Below are 17,138 nucleotides of genomic sequence, written 5' to 3'. Positions count from 1 at the left end.
TACTCTACCATTTATATCAAACCCTGTGCAAATCATGAAAGGAATACGGCATACGTCTTTGGACCCGTGTGGCTGAATATCCATAAGCCTCTCCAAAGAGGTCTTGTGGGGGGTTTTTTTGTATTTCTCCTCAGTGCATTTGCCTGAGATTAGGGGAAATGTCTCTTGTTTTATAGAGGACAACCCCTGACAGAAGCAGGCTTTACTATCACTATCTATTTTTTATTGGAAAGGAACTGACATAAAATCTATCTGAAACGCCTTTCCTCATAATGAAATAACCTTTAAATACACTGGTTCAGTCTGATATGCCTTTTCATCCTGCATTACGTATGAACTACAACTGTTTGTATTTTACCATTGTGTGATTTAAACTATATCAGCCTGAGAGGGTCTAAAAGGTTGTGATGCATAGTGCTCAGTAGGGTTGGGTCGGTTCTCGGTAATACCAATTAGGTTCAGTACTCCGTCTTGGACAGGGTTTTTTTTTTTTTTTTTGAGACCTACCGGACCGCATACTTGGGTGGAACGTACGCAGAGCGGACTACGCAGAGGTCCGTCCAGTAAAAGTGGACATCCGCAAGCCCTATGCGCGCAAAGCACAACCACGCGGACTCTGCTCTGCGCACCAGTGTCACACAAAAGACTGTTCGGCATGTATTTTTCACATTGCGGGGATTTTTCACGGACATTTTTACACGGAGTCCGCTCCGCTTATAGTACGCCCGAGTCTGTGGGGACCTGTGTCTGCCTCTTCGCCAAGCGCACAGCGAGCAGGAGAGAGAGGGGGGTGGGGGTGGGGCGGGGACTGAGCTAGGGGGTGCGAGTGCGCATACGCCGAGGCCTCTACTGTAGCCTGGAGTTTGTTTAACAGTGACAGGGAGTCGATAATGGCGGACAATTTTGTCTCAAAGAAATCAAAGAATGCGCCACTATGGCAACACTTTGGCTTTGAGCCAGACAAAGGAGGCAACCCTTGTTTGCACTGACTGAGTAAGCTGCAAAATTTATTTGTAAGGAATAAAAGAAACAATTTTTTACTGTCACCCTGTTGTCCTATGGTCGTTTTTTATTTAAATGAGTCAACTGCGCCCCCAAGTGGCGAATTTTTTTTTTTTTTTTTTTTTTTCCCCTCACACCGTGAGGGACAAAACCCTAGTCCTAACCCTAGTGCTCAGGAAAATAACACCATCATCAACAGTAGTGTGTTGGGTAGAATCCAATGCGCCGTAACTGTCTGAACAGGAGTGAAGCTGAACAAGACAGCAGTACTATATTCAATAAATATAGTATACATACTAGGAACAATGTGATATCATTTCAAGTTGGCAAAATGTGATGCTTGGTTAGAGGGTGTAGCCTTTTGTGCTGTATTTTGATGCACTGGGTAGGCAGTTAGGTTTAGGGACCCCCCCCCCCCAAAAAAAAGGGATTATTTGATCAACTGTTTTTCGGCACATCCTCTTAGCAGTATATCTTTGTATGGTTTTATTGGACCTTACAACTACCTATAAAGTGCTGACCTGGGCAGCAAAGGAAAATGTGTTCTATTTCGGAGTGTTGTTTTTGTAGTTTGAAGCACAGCAGCATTGTTGTGTTGTAACACTACAATGATTTTATGAACTCAATGCTCCACCTCTTGAATGCACCACTGCACTGTGATTCAGTGATGGATGTCTACATGTCTGATGAAGCCACTTAGTTTTCACTGACATATTTTGAACTCTTACTCCCTGGAAGAAGGATTCAATTTTGGAGAAAATTTCTGGCATTTATTAGAATTCCTGTGTGTTTAAACTGGTCCTTCATACCGGACAACTGTCATTCTACTGTTTAAACCTTGAATTAAAATGCAGTCTTCATTTCGATAATGACATCTGATCACAGGATTTAAACCTTGTCAGAATTTCTGGAGGGTTCACCAGTGAGACCTTTTCAAACCACACAATGCAATTTAATACTTCTACTGAAAGTATGATGAAAGATATGGCCAAGAATTATCTGTTATTATATCACATCTGCTGTAATTCCCAGCAGCACCGTATATAACAATTCCTACTGATACACTTACTTCAATTGAAACAACATTGATCAGTAGAAGTGGCAGAAAATGGATGAATGGATCAACTAATTCAGTAAATACTGTATTAGACATTTGCCCACGATGACACCATGAGCCTCCTACCCGCTGTAGGTGGCAGTGGTGACAGTAATTGCTATAGGTTTGATGGTGCTACCTGAATCTGTGCCTCCTACGCACACAATCCACCGTCACAACAACCCCAGCGTTCAGTTTAAAGGTGCATAACATCTTCTATAATATTAACTTTGTAACCAGCATTACTGCAGGAGGGCATGAAAACTTTGAAGACTTTCAATACCTTCAATACTTTCTAAAGCCTTTTTTACAGTAAATGCAATTAAATGCTTAAAGCCCTTTCAAGACCTGTACATATCCTGATTTAATCAGCATTCTTGTTATTGTGTATCAGCCTGCAATAAAATCTAAATGTGCAAATGTAGTAGATAGGGCTGGTTGAATGGTGAACAACCATGCCACTCCCAGGTCAAGGCAACCAGTGCTGCAGTACAGATGTACATTTACATGTGTTTCTCCTCCACATCAGAGATCCACACACAGATACCAGGTGTAAATGAGGCTCATATCTGTACTCACGACTCCATATCCAACTTTAACTGTTGACACATGTAATATATATGAGGCATCTGCCACTTCAGACTCTTTCACCCAAAGCACTTTAAAGAATGATGACTGAAACAGTTCTATCATGTATATCACCACTGTGTGAGCCAGAAGCCCAAACCCTGCCAAACTGTTTCCCTGCTGAGATACAAATGGCAGAATGATGTCCCACATGCTCCACTTCACAAACAGCTTGTGTGTTTACCTGAACGTGGCCTTGAGGATCTGTCCGGAGGCGCTCTCTTTGGTGTGGTTGTTGTATCCATAGAAAAGGTCTCCGAACACAGTCTGGTTAGCAGGGATGTCCGCTGCCTCCCCACAGTCTATTCCCTCGGTGCAGGCCTCGGACAGCGGCAGGCATGACCTCCCATCTGGGCCGCGCTTGTAGTCCTCGATGCACCTAAAGTGACATGAATTATTAGAGTGATTCATATATTCCCATCTTTTTATCCTTCCTGTGAACTGTGATATAACTTCAAATAAAACTGTTGTGCCTTTGTTGTCTATTACTTTGTTTGTTTCTCTGTATTTCCTGAATTCTTTTATCATAGTTCTTTAAGGGAACACTTCACCCCCCAAATAATTGTATGCCAGTTACATACCCCACGTTGTCTTCAATTCATCAAGAAAACTTTGGGGTTTTTTTGCACACTTCCACAGTGAACGAAGAATCCAAAAAGGAACATTTTTGCTAAAACACCTCTGCAACTTTACTCATTTGTGTGTGAGACTGTTGATGTGATGTTTTAATATGACAGTTTTAGTGAAATTGCATGTGTTTGGGAAGTACTGAGCATACGTCTGGATAAATGAGACTTCGATTGTACTGCTGGAGTTGTGTGAGAGTTTGTAAATGGATGTTTTGATATAGTGTTGCTGTTGTTGAAAGTGAACCCCTATTACTTCAATTCATCAATACAGTTTGCCTTTTTTTTGGATTCTCCATTCACCATGGTGACGAGACCTTCTTCAGACATTCAGGTGGAGTAAATGACATACAAATGAGAATTTTGGGGTTGAAGTATTCCTTTAAAGGGAAATAATCAGTATGTAGTGAGTAAAATAAGAACATTTTCAGGTTAAAGTGTATAATTAAAAACAAAAAAAAAGGGGTGCTGGTTTGGTGGCCAATTGTGAAATCATTTACAAGAGATAGGAGACCGTGAGAATGAGAGCTGAACCATTTCCATTCAAAAATAAGATTTCTCACGAAAACAAATGTCAGTTGGTGTATCAGATACATGCCAAATTAAACACAGGCTTTTGTTAATTTCACAAGTCCACCAGTTTTTCCATTTTCCACAGTCTAAAAGAATATGACTTGTTCACATTCTTGAGCCTGCCTGGTGTCCCCTTTATGTTTACCTGGCTACCTGGTTAGCTGCTTCCTGTTTGGACATCAGTGTGGACATCTTTGAACTTCAGCATTTGCATGAGCGCAGACTAAAAACTCAATTAAATGACTGATTTTGTCAAAACATCAACATAAGAAAAAGACTGATTTAAAATAGCTCGGACTGAGTTTTATACCAAAAAAAAGAGATCACAGGAGTGCCACAACTGTGGTGAAACTATAGGGACAGCTGTCGCCAGTTGATTAAGATTTATTCTGTTAGAACTCTTTGCTCTTGTTTGGCCAGTATGCCTACCTTCTCCAGCCGGCATCTGCATTATGAAACATTAAACAAAAATGTTCATTCATTCATTCATCTTCTAACCGCTTCATCCTCTTGAGGGTCGCGGGGGGGCTGGAGCCTATCCCAGCTACATCGGGCGAGAGGCAGGGTACACCCTGGACAGGTCGCCAGACTATCCCAGGGCTGACACATAGAGACAAACAACCATTCACGCTCACATTCACACCTACGGACAATTTAGAGTTATCAATTAGCCTAGTCCCCAACCTGCATGTCTTTGGACTGTGGGAGGAAGCCGGAGTGCCCGGAGAGAACCCACGCTGACACGGGGAGAACATGCAAACTCCACACAGAAGGGCTCCCACGCCCAGGATCGAACCGGCAACCCTCTTGCTGTGAGGCGAGAGTGCTAACCACCACACCACCGTGCCGCCAAACAAAAATGTTATCTTCAAAAAAGTAACAAACTTTTTTTATGTTTGAGAATAATAGGAGTGTCTTTTTGTTGGAGTGGCTAGTCTTTTTTTTATGTAAAAAGATCCAGGTTGACCACATCATGTCAGTGTCTGCCAGTTTGGCAATATGTAGCTTGGCAGTTGCGGTGACAGTGGAACAGATTTCTGAATTTTTGTCACACTTTTAGCACAATATATCATATGCATATGATAAAAAGGTTCTCAATGTGAACCTGTGAGCCAGTTTGGCTCGTCAGTGTGTGACTTATATAGCGTGTCAACACAGGTTTTTCAGTCATCCTTCTATGGTGTATATGACAGAAAACATACTCTATTTTAACCAGAATAGCTGTGAACAGAGGCCCCATAACAACTTGCATTTCAATCACACTACAACACATGTAAACGTGAACTGAAGCATATTTTAACACATCAAGTCTTTTTTCCTGTTTTACATGTGCGCCTACATTGGGTTGGCCTCTGTGCGTTGCCATAATGGCAGTGACTTGTATTCAATACTGGTGCCTGAACGCATCCTGTGTAGACAAACTGTAATGTTATGTTAGCTCACGTGGCAACAGTGTAGAGCAGAGAACAGGATCATTAAGGTTCATCAGTCTGATATCAAAACACCGTCAAACGTGACTTGACAGTGTTTTGGACAGTTATGCAGCTGTGCCCATTAAATATAACTAGGCATGTTCGTGTAGAAGTAAAAGAAGAACCTCAACAAGCATTTAAATCAAAATCTCAAGACTGGTAAGGAGACTTGAAATCATGTATTTTCCTCAAAACTGTAACTGTAAATAATTACTATTCTTTATGTGATAAACACAGATAATGAGATTATACTGTAACACATGCCATGCTGCAGCCCACATGTGCAACAACCTGAGCAAAGGTGTGCCAATCTCACACTAGGGTGAGACAATTCTTAATGCTACTACTGTATAAACATATTTACAAGCAGACTGAGCAGTCAGAAATATTGATTTAAATCTCATGATTGAATGATCATTCTGAGATATTTTCCACTGCATTTTCACCAGGTTCAAAATATGCACAACTCAGACCTCAAAACTCGACAGTGTAGAATCAGCAAAATCAATTCTACTCAACTGGCACAAAATCCTCCATCTCAAAAAAAGGAGAGCAACTCTGAGAGTCCTCTCAAGGCTCTTTCATATTGATGATGTTTTGACATCTCGGTGTATAATATACTCTGTGAAATGAATCAAAGGCAGGCGAAGTAGAGGGAGAAAAATGGGGATTGGGGGTTAAAGAGAGAAAGATAATCTGTCAGGGATTTACACGGAGAGAAGCTCTCTCTCCTGGATGCCAAATGTCTCAAAGCTAATGCCAGTCTCCAGTGGGACCAGTGGAGGATTAGACACATCTGCACAGTGGAGAGTGACAACAACAGAATGCTGTTGTGAATTAAATAAAACAGCAGTTTGTATATATGCTGTGGCTGCAACATGGTGTTTAATGTAAAGATGACAGCCAGAAACAGCAGCTCGTTGTGTTCAATTAGATAACGGCTGTTTTCAGGATCACAACCGAGATAATCAAAAATAACTGCCTTGTTTTTCCGCTTCTCCTGTAAAACTTAGAGAAACTTGACCTTGGCAGATTTCCACATCTATAAAAAGGTACAAACTGTAGTCGTATATGCGGGTGATAACACAGATATATGGCTTGTTAGCAGCAGAGAATATGCCTTTACACCACCTTCACATTTCAGTTTAAATGTTAACACTCGGTTAAATGGGCATTTTCAGTGGTTATCAGCATGATAGCTATGGGTTAGAGGAGCTCTGCTATACTGAGTATACTGAGTGAAAATGTCATTACCAGCGCATTAAACAGCTATGATTCTTTATGGGCAGCAGTGGAGGAAGTAAACTGACTAAAGCTTGGATTCTCTGCCTGAACTAAACTGGGCCCAACCCAACCCACTGGGTTTGGGTAGGCAGACTTATTGGGTTGGTTGGGTTTGTGAGATTTTGTCATAAACTAGTCCATACCCATTGAGTGCACAGTTGCCTACGTACAGTTTCACATGGTGTGTGTTTGGGATACAGGTCATAGGAAATTGCAGATTAAATAGTCAACTGAACCCATTAAGAAGAGCAATGTATTCAGACAGCGTTTCTGTGAATTTGATAGTACGATTGCTTTATTGAAAGTACAGTAGTACCATTGCCAATAGTGGGATAGTTAGTGGGCTAAAACTGTACATTAGTAGTTGAGGTAGCACGTTGAAAGGCAGAGAGTTAAAGTGTTAATATGATGTATTGACTTAAAAGTGGGGCGCATTGGTAGAATGACTGACTGACAGAATGAGACACTGACAGTTTCCGTGATTATGCACAGCATACCATACCATGACTTAGTCATACCAAAAATTAGAAGGGGGAAAAAAAAAAAAGAACAAAACAACATTGGGCCACAGGGGGAGCCACAGCGATCGGTCGCATTTTAGCCATTTTTAAGCATTTTTCTGTTGTTATAGCGCCACCCAGTTGCCAGTTAGAGTTAAATTTCTCCAGTCACCTTGAGGCATCCTGTTCTACATATCTACCAAGTTTAGTAAAAATCAATATGGCGGTTAGGCCTAGATAAGAAATTAGCTCTCTAGCGCCCCCATTTTGTTTGATGGGGTCAGTAATGGAGGGGTCCCCTCAGATTATGTGTGGTCATATGCCAACTACAAAGTTGCGTGGTGATCGGTGAAACCCTTGAGATGTTATACACCTTTATGTGATGAGCCACGCCCTCCGCAATATTCATTGCCTTATAGAAGCTCAGTTTTAGTAAGTTTTCCAACTTTTGACAAGAGGGAACTTTAGATATTGGTCCCTAGATTATGTATGATGCAGTATGATGCCGATCAGTCAAACTTCCTAGGATGGAAGGATTTTAAGTGTTTTTCAAAAAATTCAAAATGGCAGAAAATGTATATAACTGGAAGTTATGGGTTCTTGAGGCAAATGTGTTCCTCATGAGGAGAGGCATCTCTGTGCAAAGTTTCATGTCTCTACGACATACGGGGCATGAGATATGCCCATTCAAAGTTTGCAATTTCAATCGGTTGCTATAGTGCCCTCCTTTGGCCAATTGATGTAATATTGCTTCATTTGCATCCTCCCATGACCCTCTACCACTGTGCCAAATTTCACATGGATTGACCAAGTCAGTGAGGAGAAAAACATGGAACAGACACACCTACACACCCACAGACAGAGTTTTCGTCATTATATAGTAAGATGTCTGTTATCAGCTCTATAAAGACATTAGTTGAGTTTAGCTTGTCATAAAGGTTTTAATATCGATAAAAAATAAATACAATTACAATGGAAATTTGGGTTTTTAAATAAGGCCTGGGTTCAAAACATCGTGCCTCATGTTGGGCTTACAGGAATCTGTGTGGGTTCATGTGGGGTTGGGACTGATTTTGTTGGCCCTCTCATGGCTCTACAGCTAACGTAAAGTTATCATAAAGAATGAGAATGTCAGTGTTGGTAAGTGGTCGAGGTGGTGGATGGAACCAACTTTCATCCAGCTGACTGGGGTTCGTGTCCCATGTCAAACCGGTATTCTCCATTGAGTTATTTTAACGTGCCACATGAAGTATATGTCACACAGTTTATGTCACATGGCCTACATCATGTAATGTACTTATTTTAAGCCAAACCATGTTTTATTGTTCTAAACCTAATGCCATATTCTTTGCTCCCAAATCCAAAATGAAAGTCAGACCTAACAAAACTATTTAATGCACCGATGACAGCATCCTGAAACTACTAGCTGGTGTAGCATGACCCTTTTACCCCATATCTACAATGGTGATAACCACCAATAATGCCCATTTAATCAAGTGAAAACATTCAAAATGGTCCTTAGTTTAAAGATTAGCAGACCATGTAGATCATTTCAGTTATTCTGGCCAATTAGACCTCTGCTAAGACGGAAGTTACATGGCACAATAACGACATTTATGTGAGATCACCAGACTCCAATGATAGGTTGCAAAATAACGAACAGGAGTGTAAGGGAAGATGTTAATCAGTCTGTACATGTTCTGACAGTCCAGAGAAGAGATCTAATCAGTTTCATAAGTACGCAGCTATGGTTACTGGCTTTACATTATGAGGCATGTGTCCACATACAGAATCTATGTGTGATCGATGTGTGACAGAAAAGCACAGGCATAAATAATAAAATTAGATTTATCCATAAAATACCCATGCTCCATATGAAACCACTCTCTAAAGAGACTTGCATCCACTTTGTTTAGATATTTATTTAGATATTTGTTAAAGTGTGTATTTCACCTGCTCAAATCATGGAAAATAAATGTTTCTTAGTTACTGCACAGAACATTCACATGCATTCTGTGGTGGTTTGGAAAAAATAGTCCAGTTAATGTTTTTATTTCGTCACAGAGCTTGTGTCATAACCAAGGCCAGACTAGGTGTTTCAGTCTGAATGACCTTTATTTGTCAGAGGTGGACATTGTGGACCGTGATGAGTCCAATCATCTGTGTTCTGTTTTCACAGACAGCAAAAGTGCATTCAGTATGTCTGTGCCGCTGGAGTAATAGAGGACTTCTGGCAAAACACAGACCTTCTTCTTCTTTGAACCAGAAGATTGAGGTTACAGAAGCAGGAGGTGAAATGCATTGTCAACTTCTTGTCTCCTGTGTGACAAAAGTTAGGAAAAAAAAGAAGAACCTGGACTTTGTAACAGCGTCCAGCCCGAGTAAAAACAGAAAGAAAATGGACTTAGTTGCGCAGGTGTAAACAAGCATTTTACTCACTTTTGTATAAAACATGTCAGCTGAGAATTTCAGCCAGTACCCAGTGTTTAAAGTTTCTGTGGTATAAGTATTCAGTGCTCCCCTTAGGAGTTTAGGCTTGTCAAAGCCTCAGAACCAAACACAAAGAAAATAAACTTTAATTCAGGTTTTACAGACTTATTAAGCTTGATTATAAAGAAATGCAGCTAGCTCATTTGTCACTGTTAACAGAGACTCCAGTCTGCAGTGTAGTTCACCTGGGAATTATGCAAAGTTACATTAGGCTTCATGATCAAAGGAACTTTTTGTGTGCCTCCACTTCTATACATGCACACTTCCTCCATATGGATCTGTTTTACAAACAAGAGCTATAAACATAATTACATATCCTGTTGTAACGATGGCCTATTGAGGTGCTTTCAGACAGCAGGGCACAACTCGCAGCTCCCAGCTACCTTCGATGCTACCAGCCTCTACACCACAGACTACTGCTATACCTGTACAGTATCATTAGCTCCTGTATTATTTTCCTCGTTGCAGTTTCCTGGTTGCCTTACACACAGAATGAGCCGCAATGCCAAGATGAAATAGTTGCAAAGAGCTGTGTCTCTTGTTCGCAAGAGAGGCCACTGCCAACAGCACCTTAAGTTTCGCTAAACAGCGGCAGTAATTACAGTTACATTATGTGCTCTAGCTAAAGCGTTCCTTTTGCCTGTTCTACAAATGTCAACTGTGCATGCACATCCCTTCAGTGAAAACCTGATTCAATGGCAGAATCTTGCAGAGAAAGTTGCAAGCCAAAGGCTCATAGCCGCGAGTTCCGGTTCATGTAACTAAGGTTAGAGCCTTGAATCGCACTGTGTCCTCATCCTCACTACCCGCTGCTACAGATCAGGCGGCAGCTTCAGGGATGGATTCCAAGTCAGCGGCCACAGCAACATGAATCCAGCATGCACGAACCCCAGCTCCCAGGGACCTGGCAGCCCGATGTATGGGAAACACTGGGTTACTGTATGAACATGTGGTCATCTAAAGCCCGGTTCAGACAAATGATTCACGATGACATGAAACCGCTTTAGAACGTTGCTGACAAAAGTTGCAAAGGTGCAAAAGCTGGAGCTCAACTCAAGCCGGCTGATGGTGTCACCTGCAACTCAGCTAGTCAAATCGCTGGCTGGTTTTGGAACATCAAGGATGTCACCTGTTTCTACAGCCAATCAGCCTGTAGTGAAGTTTGCTGGTCAAGTCAAAACGACCGCAGATGGCGTGTTTGCTTCCTGAGGCAGATGCCCCATCCCCACCACGCCCTCTGTTTCCATCCTCACAGTCAAACAGTGGGGTGGGTTGCTGCTGGTTATCTATATTATTGTGGCATATTGATTATGAATACAGTCTATCTAACGCTCGTTTTTACTACAAATGCAAGTGTAGCCAGTATCTCGCTATCACTGCCCTCATTCATTTTTTAAGAAGCTACGATTTATATTTAGTCATAAAATAAGCCTGAAAAGCTGGAAATCAGAACAGAAGCACAAAGAATTGTTGCATAGAATTGATGCACCATCTCATCTAGTTGCATTGGTGTGAACAGACAGGTATTCAAAATGTTACAGGATGGCGCATTGCAAGTAGCTGCCTGTTTCAACTCGTCTCATTGTGAATCTTTGGTCAGGACTGGACTTAATTTAAGGGGTTTAGGACAGAAAGGGGAGCTGCACAAGGACGATGTATTGTCAAAGATTCCACGCCTGTCAGCTGCCACCAAGAGGACCGACCACCACAAAATTGCTCCCTTACTCTACAAACTCCACTAAGGGTGCTCTCTAACTAATAGTCTGTTTGTTTTGTTCAAACTAGTGTGACACTGATGCATTTTTTATTTGGTTTAAACAGGCAAGTTTGAGCTCGGCTCTGCCCTAACCAAGCAAATTTAGTGAGAAAATGGAAAATCTACCTCCACAGTATATATATATGGATCTCAGGATTGAATTGCACTACTGGGCGTGAGCAGGTTGTTAATATAGCACACACCAAGCACCAGACTCTGGTCTTTAATGGATAATTCTTTAAGGGTCACTCCCTGTACTGGCTGGAAGTACCATTGAAACACCTTAGTTATATGTTGCTGTGCTAAGACTCTTGAGAAATTCAGGCATTGATGTGCATTACAAATGAAGCGTATATTGTATATGAAATGTCACTGAAGATGCCAAGAAAAAAGATATAAGTGCCTTCAAAGAGGGTTCAGAGGGCGCCCACAGGGCACCAGGGCCACGGAGTGGTTTGATGAGAGATTTGCATCACATACTATGGCCTTAATAGCCACCAGATCACAACCCCTTAGAGCTAAAAAAAAACAAAAAAAAAAACAGTATAAAATCTTTTTGGTCGCACTGAGCTGTAATTACCATGTCAATTCCTGACAGCATCCTTGCTGGTTGGAGACATGTAATCATAATTACCCGTGCCAACCTCAACTTTACCGACAATTTAAAGATAATTTACAAAACTTTGATGCCCAGGATAGTGCAATCTTTTATTGACACTTAAATTGAAGCACTATTAATTGTACAGAGCTGTCTTAATGGCTGTCTATTAAAAACACTGTCACCTACAGTGGGATATTTATGACTCTGTACTGTAGTGTGTAGTGTTTGCATACTGTAATATTTCACCGGAAATAGTATGCAATTCATGTACTACTGGTTTCAAACTAAAGTTCTCGACTTGCAAAAAAAATCTTACATATTGTTTTGGTATAGAATTTTGAAACAGACATGGACATAAATCTCATTTTATTTGTGCTTTCGTTGTGTCACTGGTGTTATTGTGTTTTACATTGTTTTACACCATTCCATGTTTTTATGCAATTAGCTAGTAAGAGGAAACACATTTAGACCATGAGTGATGTGTGTACAATTGACACATTCAAAGTGACTACAGTTCATGAGTGGACCAGCCATTTATTCCAGAGTTAGTGGCAATAATTGTGAATGCAATAAAGGGAGACACGTATTAGAGCTTAAATAAACTAAGCACAACAAGTAAGGAAATTTGTGTTTGGTAGATTATTTCTTTGTTGTAACAATGCTTCTTGGCAATAAATCTTACACCGTTGGAAAGCCTGTTTATTTCCCTTGTAAATGGTGCCACATTTGTAAAGAACATGTATTTGTGGGATGAGCAGCAGAGCTGAGTATGTGGGCTGCACCCATGAAAAATTTGCCAAATCTTCTCTGCCAATGCTAAACAGCTTTTTTTGCTGTTGCTACTGACTCTTGTTTTGAGCTTCTGGTACCCCAGTTGCTGAAAATCCTTTATGCTCTACCATTTCTCCTCTAATCATCACACTGTAACCTGTGACAGGCTATTGTGCTACAGTAATTATTGCACATTCACATACATGTAGGTTTTTTGTAGAGCCATGAGTGTCACGTAGGTTTACATTACCAAAGGTTTATGACAAAATCACTTGACAACACCGACTCCCGTGTGTGCACAGCAAGAAAGGAGAGGAAGAAATGCTGTGCTGCTGCTGGCAAAGTTGCTCAGTGAGTATATATATATATATATGTAATATTCTTATGATATCAATAATTATACTAGTATTATTGTGAATGAGATGATGTGGCACACCCCTGGGAGCAGGTCCTAGTTTATGGGACCGGCATGTTGCACCGCCATGTTTCTACAGGAGCCTGGAAAGGACAAAACAAACACTGGCTCCACATAGGGCCAGTTGTGTTTTCACGTCAGCCACAGTAGTTAGAAGCCAATCTGCACTCAGCAGCATCAAATTTAATGGTTTGTAACATGAGGTTCCTTTAATCAGTGTTTATACCAGTTTAAATCACTGTGTCCATTTGTTTTGGAGAGGAAGAGACCTCTGCAGCTAATTTGGCTCCCGCTAAAAACCTCCTGAATGTCTGGATCTGAAGTTATAAGAGAAAAAAAAGTGAGCAAACATTAGCAGGTGGTGGACAGCCTCGCCAGACATGCCAAACTATGTTGGAGACGCTATTTGTTCTTGTACAATAAGACTCTTTAGAAAACCTCGGGCATTTATATGTTGAAGAATTTAATCGCACAGGTTAGCTGTTTTACTTTGCAGTTGAAATTTTAGGGACATTTTTGTCATGACTCAAAACGTATTATTTCAAATGGCCTATTAAGTGTCAAGTAGTCAAGATACTCCATTTGCAAATCAAGAAAATAATATACTGTAGAGATTGATATTGGTTTGTCATACCATTTTTTCCCTTAGTAGGATTTTTTTCCTTATTTAAATTAGACCTAGCTATGTTTTAGAAAGCCGTTTAAGACCCAATTTCTATATATGTATTTAAGATGTCTTCTTTTTTGGCCTCTAACTTAATACATTTTTGAACCTATGTGATGTAGACTAATATATGGGATGATGAATTTTAATATAATGAAGATATATGTTAGATATTTTGTAGTATGGCCTTTGTTTACCAATTTTGTTTTATTCCAATTTATTTATTCCAACCTGGGTGGATACGATGGTTAACCAGACCTGCCATCACAGAGCTTGTCAGCCCGTTGGTATCTATTATGTGTAAATACAGGTGTGCTTTCAGTTTTTCATAAACTTTGACCTGACAAAGATCCAAGAACGACTGAAACGTCTCGAATAAACTTTTGTTGCATCAGGCAAGTGTGCAGGTATTACCTTTCCTTCACATGACAAGATGCCATGTAAAAGACAGTATTCAGCCTTAAGTGTGTTATGAAATATAATAATAACAGTCATAAATATAAAGTGTGAATCTGTTATTTCTTACCCACAAAACATCTGGATGTTGTAGAGTGTCGGGTCATCCTCTAGAGGAGCCAGCTGCTGGAGACACAGCTGCTCACATCCTCCATTGAAACCATCAGAGCAGTCGATGCCGATGTGGTGGTCGTAGCACCCGGTCCCATCCTTCATAGGACTCAACCCTGGAGGGCACTGTGGGAGGCACAAGTGTTTTTAAATGACTAATGTAAGCAATTACAGATTTTTACTACATCCTTAGAGCTGCCTAAACTGTGAGAAGCTGCCACATTAACACTAATCCCAGATGGGACAGGTAAACAGACCCGATAACATCTGTGCCACAGAATGTAAACAGTCAGATTTCTGTTCCCATTAGTGCAGCCTGTGTGAGCACTGGGCTTAGTCTGTAAAGCCGCACATGGCAAGATGTTTCATGTAAAATTGTCATATTATCTGCCTAAATAACAGCAGGAGGCGGCAACAGAAGGAGCAATGGTACAGGCTTTTATCTCTGTTCAAATAAAGAACACAGGAAGTGAAAAACAAATTTCATGCAATCCAAAAGTTTCTTAAGAGTACTAAAATAACTAACCGATTTATCAATAAGTTGATCACTATAAATAAACAAGTATGTCAGGTAAGCAAGGTTGGTTTCAGTTTATCTTTTACAACTGTAAAAATATGGTAGGATGTTGGACAGCGTTGAGTTGGTCAGACAAACAAGGAAGTATGTAAAACACTGGGTCTTAAAAAATGGAGACTGTTTGGAGTTTACAAGTTTATCAGAAAAATCTTCAGATCAATTGATCATCATTATATTGTTAGTCTCTGCCCAACTGTGCAGCAGTGTGCATTCTAATCAGAGAAAGCTGGACTCAGATTAGGGAATGTGACAGCAGTGTGTTATAAAAACTATTTTTAGTTTATCATAATAGGACACGTGTAAGAATAGACCGGAGGGCCGGCACACAAGGAGAGGGGGAGGGATCTGACTCATTACTGGTCACTAGAGCTTTGATCAGGCCTGAAAAATAGGACCAACCCTACATTAACCTGTATCGTTTCAACCTGAGCCCAAACCAAGGCAGCAGTTTTGGGCCCAAGCCCAATCAAACAGCCAAACTTCCACTGGAATTATTGACAATACAAGTCAACTAAAATAACTAATAACAACTAAAATATTTCAGTGCGGTAACAGGCATTTGTGACATGGAATGCATTAGTACATAGGCACTCCCAAGTGCTGGAGCACACTGTTGAAATATACAATTTGGTTATCCAGAGCACCTGTGGCAGAGGCTCTGGGCACTCTGTCTGGGGAGCTGGAGGAGAGGGAGCAGCAGAGCACCAAACACAGTGAAAGTGAAAGTAAGTGTCTGTTAATTTATGTAGAAAAAGGGAAATTAGTGCAAACCCAACCAAAATCAAACCCAGGATTATGTTGACAAATTTGGCCAGGCTTGACTTAAACCAGGTGGGTTGAGTTGGGCACACCTGTGTTCAGACAGAGAAAGCTACCGGTAACTGGTGGTTATGTTGGAGTAGGCAACTGCACAAATCAAGCAAAAGTGAACTGGTCAAAGTCAGAGGAGGCCTAGCAGCAGGAGCAACAACCATCACCACAGGCTTTATGTGGACCGAGACCACACATTGTACAAGTGACACAGGGCCCAGCTGTGCAGTTAATGGTGGGTCAAACGTCTTACCCCAGACCAGGGTAAGAGAACATGCTCACAAGGTATAAATAAAAACATCTAGGCATCACATTTGCAACATCCAGGGCAAAGCTATAAGGTTGTGTTGTGTAGGGAAGAAAATATGCTATATTTTCAAATTCCCCCTATCAAACCTTTCAGCCAAGAAGATGAGACACCCTCTAAGCTTCAGACTACTGTTTAAGACCAATAAACAACAAAACCAGTTGTTTTCTAACTATCCCTTGCTTTGTTTCCAGTAGCTTTTTAGCCACTTAATGCGAGTTGAGTCACCTAGGATAGTGCCACAAAAAGCAGTTGTTTTTACCAATGCATCAATGTGTTCCCAGTGGGGACTGTGCCCCCAAAACTGTGTATTTTAAGCCAAAACACGATCTTTTCCCAAACAATCGAACAGCCTGAACTGAACCACTCATTAACCACAGCGCTGTTGAAACGCAACATATCCACAACATAATAATGTACAAATGTAATGTATCAGTGGTTTGCAGAAATGTACACTGCCAAACATTTGTTGTGATGATTGGGTTGGGGCTATGATGTGACTGGTAAACAATTATCAATGCATCTTGATGCAGCAAATTCTTGACTTTTATACATGGTTTTGTTTTTTCTCACAGTTTGATTACTTGCCACTATTAAAATATAGTAATGATCCATAATTAAAAAAAAAAAAAAAAAAAAGATGAATTTACTTGCATCTAGTGTGGTTCATGTCCAGGTCCCTTCCCCTTTAACTTCACAGAAGTCACAATATTTCCATCTACTTGATTATAAACCAGGGAGTGCCTGTCAAATTGTATCCATCTGCAGTTGCTCATGCTCAACCATCCTCACCAAAATTCAAGAAGTAGCCTAGCTTAGAATATGACTATGACACGCATGTTTACACCATCACGTTTCACCATGCAACTGGTTCAGCCATAAAGGAATGAAACATGACACAGTGGTTACGCTCCATTTCAGTGTGCCAGTGCACCGCTTAACACATAACTGCAACAGTCAGGAAAGCTGTTTAAATGGAGTGTAGTCTGTGAGCCAGGGC

General features: G+C 40.8%; 1 protein-coding gene across 3 annotated transcripts in view; it reads right to left on the bottom strand.

The window, feature by feature from the left end:
- Positions 1-17,138, bottom strand: part of astn1 (astrotactin 1) — a 568,467-nt gene that overhangs the window by 312,385 nt on the left and 238,944 nt on the right. For all 3 annotated transcript variants that reach the window (XM_049597470.1, XM_049597472.1, XM_049597473.1), the window contains 2 exons: positions 14,404-14,570; positions 2,910-3,104 (listed from right to left, as the gene is read on the bottom strand). In XM_049597470.1, the coding sequence (XP_049453427.1) occupies positions 2,910-3,104; positions 14,404-14,570 (362 nt within the window). The remainder of the gene's footprint in view (positions 1-2,909; positions 3,105-14,403; positions 14,571-17,138) is intronic.

This window comes from Epinephelus fuscoguttatus, linkage group LG15 (genome assembly GCF_011397635.1).
Source record: "Epinephelus fuscoguttatus linkage group LG15, E.fuscoguttatus.final_Chr_v1".
Classification (NCBI taxonomy): Eukaryota; Metazoa; Chordata; class Actinopteri; order Perciformes; family Serranidae; genus Epinephelus; species Epinephelus fuscoguttatus.
This window is presented reverse-complemented; position numbering and strand designations above follow the sequence as displayed.